This window comes from Propithecus coquereli, unplaced genomic scaffold (assembly GCF_000956105.1).
Source record: "Propithecus coquereli isolate 6110/MARCELLA unplaced genomic scaffold, Pcoq_1.0 Scaffold390, whole genome shotgun sequence".
In the NCBI taxonomy this organism is placed as follows: domain Eukaryota; kingdom Metazoa; phylum Chordata; class Mammalia; order Primates; family Indriidae; genus Propithecus; species Propithecus coquereli.
Genome location: NW_012149619.1, coordinates 142,463 through 150,890, shown reverse-complemented (window position 1 = coordinate 150,890; position 8,428 = coordinate 142,463). Strand labels below are relative to the sequence as shown.

The window sequence follows — 8,428 nt, the reverse complement described above, 5'->3', positions numbered from 1 at the left end:
CCCTTTACAACAATTAACTCAAAATGAATTATAGACCTTAATATTTGTATGAGTGCTAATGATTCCCCACATCCCAGAGCAGAAAGCAAGGAGCAGAAACAGTGCTGATGTGAGGTACTTTGAATTGCATCTACTAAAGCTAGTTGAGGCCAGTGCAAAACTGGTTCCTGCAGTTGTGGCTGAAATAAGAGATGAGGCTGAGAAAACTTAAAGTGGTGTCCAAGCAGTGTCTCATATAGTTCTCAAGGGAAGAGTGCTTCTGTCTGGGGATGTAACAATGGTTTCATTGAGTTGAAAGTTGAGACTACCACCTGGCCAATTGCATGAAACAATACGCAAACAATATGCAGTCATTCTGTCTGGGATGGTTGATACTGATTACCAAGGGGAAACGTGGTTAAATTACACAACTGGAGCAGGGAGGACTATGTCTCAAATCCTAGCGAATTCTTTGGATGCCATCTGGTATTAATATTTAATATTTCCACATGCAATAATAAATGTTAATGAAACATATAACAACTCAGTAAAGCAAGACTAATGAGGACGCAGACTCCCTAGGAATGATGGTTTACATCACATCACTATGTGAAGAACCTCATCCAGCTGATAATGGCCAGGGGCGAGGGGGGGCATGGAATGGGTGGTGGAAGAAGAAATTGAAAATGTCAACTGTGACCTTCTGATCAACTACAGGGACAGGAAGAACATGGCATTAGGAGGTAATCTGACACATGTGGAGAGTGGTTGGGATAATGGTTGTGGTGGGTGCTATTTAGTTTTCCTGGAGAGGGAAGGAGCTAAAAGTAACTGAACAGGGTGGAAATATGAATTTCTTTTTCTATCTTTTCCTGAGGAAGAACTAAACATGATCTGGGAGAATTTGTCTTTTCTCTGATCCTGTCCTTTCTATGTATCTCCATATGGTTGGGTCATAGAAGTCTGATCCTTGTTAGGGCATGTTTATCTCTTCTGGGGTATTTTTGCAAGGAGTTGAATTTTAGCAAGAGACTACCACTTGGAAATCTTTACAAAGCATGTATCTCTCATGGTGGTAGTCTGCTTCAGGACCACGGATGGTTTCTTATGTGTAAACGTTTATGCTCCTGAGATATTTTAGACCATTCACAGTCTGGTTACAGCTTACTTTTATGGCTTCTCCAATGATTCTTCTTTACCTTCCAAAATGTAGGCTCCAGTTACACGGCCTACTCTCTATTCCCTCAGTAGGCAGTGATTAAGCATCCTTCCATGAGCTTTTCTCTATCCCCACCTTCCCCCAAAGAATAGAAAGGTATGATCAGCCACTGCTGCAGGAGTCTGAGAGAATTTGTGCTAGAGAAGTCCTGGGTAATTAGTTTTCCTTTAATGAGTTACTCTAATATCTGAATTCCTCTGGGATGTAGGGTCCCTTAGGCCCAGGGATGGGTAGAACAGGAGACATGAGGAGTGGGTCCAGTCCCAGGTGACAACTACAGAGGCTGTTACTTCTCATGCTTGTAATGAATAAAAGGGAGCAGGATCTCAGGTCAGGCCCTGGAGTTACCTCAGACACATTCAGTAAGTTGAGCAGGAGGTGGAATGAACTGATCCTTCATGTCCTTCCAACCTGAAGGCCTTGTTTTCCCGGATTGTGTGACATTCTTTAAAATAGTTTTTCAGATATGATAACTTTCTTTTTCTCCCTCTCTCTGCCTCCTAAGACTTGCCAACATTCTAGAAGTATTTTGACTACTATTTTCCTTTACAATTGTTGTTAATGAACACATTCATAAATATTATTTACTGCTCAATATAGTCTCACAAAATCCTATCATTTCAGTGTAATGACAGCTCTGTGAGACAGGCTTTAATGCAGTCGCCCTCAAGCCTTGTTTGTTTTATCTGTTAAGCTTTCAGAAAACTTTACATAAGCCTCCTTTTAGAAATTGTGATCAACTTTATCTGTACTGAGATTATAGCAATCTGTAATTGAAAAACAATATACGTCCTTGCCACTCACATGCAGTCCACGCATCATAGCATTGGCATCATCTGGGTGTTAATTAAAAATGTAGAATCTGAACTACAGAATCCCCAGGGGATTTGCGTGGACATCAAAGTTCAGAAGCACTGCCCTGGGTGACTCTTTTGTCCAGTCCAGAGTGAGAACTAGCAATTTAATAGGCGAGGAAGATGTGAAGTTCATTTCATCATTCTTGGCGGCATCTGCAAGTAGTATCTCTGGTTTGTGATTCCTAGTCATGCTCTTGACACCAGAGATGGGTTTCAGTCATTTACTAGGGAAGCAAAATTCTGAGAATCCAGGTGTGTGATGTCCACTAGATGTTTCTTCCCACCGTAATGCCAGTGCATAATGTCTGAGTGTAAAAACTGTTATGGACGCTGTATTAAACACCACCAGCAGGGTGAAAATCCCAGAGGTTAGCCTCAGTTATGTATTTTGTGTTGAAGGAGCTTCCCACATCTCTTAATTTCCCTATGCTGCTTTCTTGGTCAGATTTGAGGCATAAAAAATTAGCTCAGGAGATTGTGAGGAAAGGCAAGCCTGAAGTCTGCAGGGCAAATCTGCAGGCTAGAGACCCAGGGAAGGTTGATGTTATAGTCTTGAGTCTGAAGGCAGTCTGGAGGCATAATTCTTTCTTCTTCAGGGTACTGTAATGAGGCTCACCACATTACAGAACATAATCTACACAAAGTCTATTGGCATAAATGTTAATCACAGTACAAAAACCTTCACAGCAACATCTAGAACTGGTGTTTGACCAAAACTTGGTACCAGGGTCTAGCCAAGTTGACACATAAAATTAACTGTCACATGGGGTATGGATATCTGAGTAAGGGCTTGAGGGTAGAAATTATCCTTCTTCTTTCTGTTTGTTCCAAAGTGTATAAAATTATCATCCTGTTTATTTTTTTCCATACCAATATCAATATCAATGACTTCATGTGGATTTGAGCAGAAGGGTGTTTAGTTTGAGTCATCTGCATAAGTGAAAAGAGTAGTATATTTGTGATACCATGATATTTTTTATGGGTGCAAAATTATATCCTTGAAGTTAGTAATAGAGAGTCAAAATTTAGTGCTAAATGGTTAAAACTAATGGGTTTTAGTTCTGGGAGGATTTAGTAGTAGTAGTTATTCTTAGTGGGAGTTTACTACCTTTAAAGTTGGAGGAATGCATGTCTCAGTCTGAAATACAGCCCGCAAATATTTATGAAATTTCAGCAATATCCAGGCACCGTGCCAGGTGCTGGCATGGCTGTGGTCATGAAGGCAGTCATGGCCTTTCCTGTATGGAGTTTATAATCTTGTAAGGAAGCCAACAATTAACAACTGGTCAAGGGCAATGAGTGCTCTTGGATGAGGACAGGATGCTGTGAAAACATAGCAGCATGTCTCCCCTGGTCTGCAGAAACAGGGAAGGTTTAGCTGAGCCAGTGACATGTAACATACCTGAAGGATAATTGGAGGTAGCCAGGTGAGGAGGGAGAAGAGGGAAGGAGGTGTTAGGCAGGAGGAACAGCAAGTGTGAAAGGCTGGAGGCAAGAAATTGTGACTTACAAGTCCAGCATTGCTGGAGAGAGGGGTACAACAGTCAGAGTCATTGTGGGACCAGATAAAGCTGTAGAGGTAGGCACAGGCCAGGTAATGAAACATCATTTGTGTTCTAGAAAGGAATTGGGTCCATCTTAAGAGAGATGATAATCCGTGAAGACTTTCAGCAGGAAATGATGCTCACATTTTCATCATGGAATGCCACAGTTTGAATGAAGTTTGTTGAAGGAGAAGGGTATTGAAGAATGGAGGCAGGGAGATGAATTGAGAAGTTGTTTCAATAGTCCAGGTAAGAGAAGATGTCATCCTGGTCTGGGGTAGTGGCTGTTGGGATGAGCAGTGGATGAATTAGAAAGAGTATGAAGTGTAGACTTGCTAGATTGGATGTTGATGGTGAGAGAAATGAATTAATGAAATGAAACTCTCAGGTTTCTGACTTGAGCTTGGATTCCTGTTACTAAATATGAGAGAGTGGAGGAGGTTGGGGTGGGAAGAGCAACAGGGTGAGGTCTGAGTTTCATTTGGGATCTGTAGAGCTGAAGATGCCTGTGGTACATCCAAGGGAAGACAGTCATTGAGATTTGGGGTGTAGATTTCTGTAAATTAGAGAACAGAATTTTAAATGGTAATTAAAGCCATTGGAGTAGATAAGTTTTTCTTGTGGATACATATAGAATTGTAAGAGAAAACAGTGTAGAAAAAGCCCTAAGGATTATAAACATGTAAGATACCGACAGAGCAGCAGCCAGTTACAGTTACTAAGTTACCTGGCCAGGTAGGTAAGAGAAAAACCAGCACGTTTTGTGTTTCAGAAGTAAGTAGATAAGAGTATTTTATAAAGTATGGAATATTGTTACACGTTAAAGAGAGATGAAGAAAATAAGTCATTTCTGATTATAGAGATTCCAATTACAGACATTTGTGGTATAGCAATAGTTATTGTGATGGCTGTTAAATAAACGATTTTTGCAGAACACCTTACAGACCATGTATCATATAAATATGTTCATTTTTAAATTCAGATTTTAAAGGATACTATTATTTTCCATTGAAGATGCTGGAGAGAGATTATGACAGGAAGGAATCAAACTATCTTCTCAGAGTTCCTCCTCCTGGGCCTGCCCATCAAACCAGAGCAGCAAAATCTGTTCTATGTCCTGTTCCTGGCCATATATCTTACCACTGTCCTGGGGAACCTCCTCATCATTGTCCTCATTCAACTAGACACCCATCTCCACACACCCATGTATTTGTTTCTCAGCAACTTATCCTTCTCTGACCTCTGCTTCTCTTCCGTGACCATTCCCAAGTTGTTGCAGAACATGCAGAGACAAGACCCATCCATTCCTTATGCAGGCTGCCTGACTCAAATGTACTTCTTCCTGTTTTTTGGAGACCTGGAGAGCTTCCTCCTTGTGGCCATGGCCTACGACCGCTATGTGGCCATCTGTTTCCCCCTGCACTACGCCACCATCATGAGCCCCAGGCTCTGTCTCGCACTGGTGGTGCTGTCCTGGGTGCTGACCACATTCCATGCCATGTTGCACACCCTGCTCATGGCCAGACTGTGTTTCTGTGTGGACAACGTGATCTCCCACTTTTTCTGTGATATGTCTGCTCTGCTGAAACTGGCCTGCTCTGACACGCGAGTTAATGAATTGGTGATATTCATCATGGGAGGCTTCATTCTCATCATCCCATTTGTACTCATCATCATGTCCTATGCAAGAATTGTCTCCTCCATCCTCAAGGTTCCTTCTTCTAGGGGTGTCCGTAAGGCCTTCTCCACCTGCGGCTCCCACCTCTCTGTGGTGTCACTGTTCTATGGGACAATTATTGGTCTCTACTTATGCCCATCAGCTGATAATTCTACTCTGAAGGAGACTGTCATAGCTGTGATGTACACTGTGGTGACCCCCATGCTGAACCCCTTCATCTACAGCCTGAGGAACAGAGACATGAAGGGAGCCCTGGGAAGAGTCATTTGTCAAAAGAAAATTCTCTTCTCTCTGTGATGGCAACATTTGTAATTATTGCATAGTTTATCTGGTAAAAATATTGATATTTATATTGGAATATTATTCTAGATTCTTTCCTCACCATGGAAACTCCTGTTAAAATGGCATACTACATAATTACTCAACATGTAAAGGAAATGAAGTGTAGCTGAGTAGTTGAACTAGGGAAGAGGGTCTTGGTGACCTGGCTAGGCCTTCCTTTGTCTTCCCCAGGTGATCCTGGAAAAACATAGTTTAAGAACTAATGTTTTAAATGATCTTCATGCCTTACAGTCTTAAATTAATTAATTTAATTTAATTGTTAAATTAAATTATCACAGGATTTTATTCTTTTACCCAGAACTCTGCTTTGACTGTGGTATCATTTTTCAATAGTGCTCTATAATCTTAGGACAATACTAAATAAGATCCAAACATCTCAACTTTTCAACCTTCCCATGAGTGTCTCCTACCTATTCTCCCTGCACAAATTTTCACATCACTTTATCTCTTAATTCTCCTCTACCCCCAATTTATTTTCACATGTGCATAGTCTTTTCTGATCTGACCTAACCCTAAATAGCTTTCTCTATTCCTTTTACTACAATAGTGTATTTACCACAGTAGTGTACCTCAGGACACAGAGGTCCTACAATTTATTTCCCCAGGAATGGGGAAAGAAGCTAGAAGCTGGTAAAAAGTTCAGTTTTTAAGAATGCCTCTCTTCCATTTGGTATTTTGAACTTTATGAAAGAACTTTATATTTATGTTTGTATTCTACCCTCAAGACAATTCCAAGGAAGTAGAGAAGATACTATCACAGTTTTACAGACTGAAAGGTGTGAAGTTCAATGACTTTTTACATCACACAGTGTGTCTGTTGTTGAGCCTATGTAAGATCCCAGACTGTCTGACTGCAGTTTCTCATTTTCTCCCATTTTAGAAAGAAGGGGAGCAGCTATTCTGTCTTAAACTCTTTTTTTTCTTAATTTCAAAATATTAAAGGAGTACAAATGTTTTTGGTTACATGTATCAATTTTGTTATGCTTGAGTCAGGGTTATAAGTGTGCCCATCACCCAGATAGCGTTCATTATGTTTTTTTAAACTCTTATCTCCACTTTTGGCATGGATAGGTTTCCAATCTTGTGAATTTGTCTCCTTAGTGTCCTCAGTGACGACATCCAAACCCATCACTGTCATCCTCTGATATATTCTGCTGACCTCCACATCTCTATCTAAAGCCCAGGCCTTTCTCCAGAGCTTCCAACTAACTGTCAGTCCCATCTGCCCAATGTAGATCTCCATTTGAGGTGCTATGGCTCCACTCAATCTCAACACGCACAACATGGAACTTTTTATATTCCATCCAAGTCTGCTCTTTGTCCTTTGTTCCATATCTTGATTTATGATGTTACTTTTCACCCAATACCTGATCAACCACTTCTGTATAGGTATATCTTACAATATTGTATTTTGCCTTTTTCATTTAACATTTCCTGAAATATTTTGTCATTTTCCATGTGGTCATTAAGGTAACACCAGTTTCATAATGGATAAACTCTAAAATCTCAGTGGCGTAATACAGCAGAGGTATCAACCGAGGAGAGAAGGTAGGTATGTATGGAAGTGATCATTGGATGACATAGACAGTGGTGATCAGGTGCTATCGTATTTGATTCTGACAACTGTTTTAGTTGGCCATATACTGCAGAAGATAGAGAAAGGGGTTATTAGTGTGAGCCAGAGAAAGCATTTTTGAGACTGTCACACTTGAGGTGAACCCAGAATTCTGTCTCTGGACATGATTTATTCAGATATGTGGCTCAGGAGAGTGCAGGGGTAAGTGGGTGGGGCAAGTACTGGGTTTGTTACTCATGAGTTTCTTTGGGACCCAGTATCCCAAAGGTCAGGGCACTGTAGCAGGGAGGAGTCAGAAGACAGTGGCAGGGGCTCTGGCTGCAAATACTCAGCATGGAAGCAGGAAACAGGAAGCAGACTCTAGAGCCACACTTAGATAAGCTGGGTAAGCTGGGAGGGAGTTCAGAAGAGTTAGTCATTCGAATATCACCTTTAACAGATATTAGTATTCCACAGTGAAATTCTTGTAGGACGATTTAGAAGTTATCATCTTCATTTTTTTAATGTAAAAACTTTTAGAAACAAAAATGCTATTTAAATATGTACAACCTTAAAAGAGAGATATAAAGTTTTTTTCCAAAGTGGTTTTACAATTTTATTTTTTTTTCACTGTTAACAGTGACTCCCATCTCCAAATGTAATTGGGGATCACCAGAGCTGTTAATAAAAACTAAATAAATTGTGTGTTTGTAGAGTACTTTATACTTTTCAAGTATCAGTTATTTATACCCACAATTCTGCGAGGTGTGTTAGATTCACTGAAGGTGAAGTGTAAGGTTGGAAAAGTTCAGCAATGTGCCAGGGTTACAGGCCAGTAGATGATGGAGTCTGACTCCTCTGGACTCCTGAATATTTTGTTTAGGAGCTGGGTACATCGAGTGTAGGAGACCATCTTGGGAGCTCCTTTCCATGAAGCTAGTTTTCCTCACCCTCATTTAAGCTGTCCTAATATTGGCGTCTTCATTTTTTTTTTAACCTGGAATGCATCGTTTTATTTTATTTTATTATTTTTAATTCATTATTTTTTTTAAATTTCAGAGTATTATGGGGGTACAAACGTTTAGGTTACATATATTGTCTTTGCACTGCCCGAGTGAGAGCTACAAGTGTGCCCATCCCCCAGACAGTGCACAGCACACCCATTAGGTGTGAATATACCCATCCCATTCTTCCCCATCCCACCTGCCTGACACCTAATGAAGTTTACTTCCATACGTGCACTTAAGTGTTGAT

General features: G+C 40.5%; 1 protein-coding gene across 1 annotated transcript; it reads left to right on the top strand.

The window, feature by feature from the left end:
- The first annotated feature begins 4,629 nt into the window (after positions 1-4,629).
- LOC105817001 (olfactory receptor 1E2) lies at positions 4,630-5,574 on the top strand. The gene has a single exon (XM_012652604.1). The coding sequence runs from the start codon at positions 4,630-4,632 to the stop codon at positions 5,572-5,574; it is 945 nt and encodes a 314-aa protein (XP_012508058.1).
- The last annotated feature ends 2,854 nt before the right edge of the window (positions 5,575-8,428 follow it).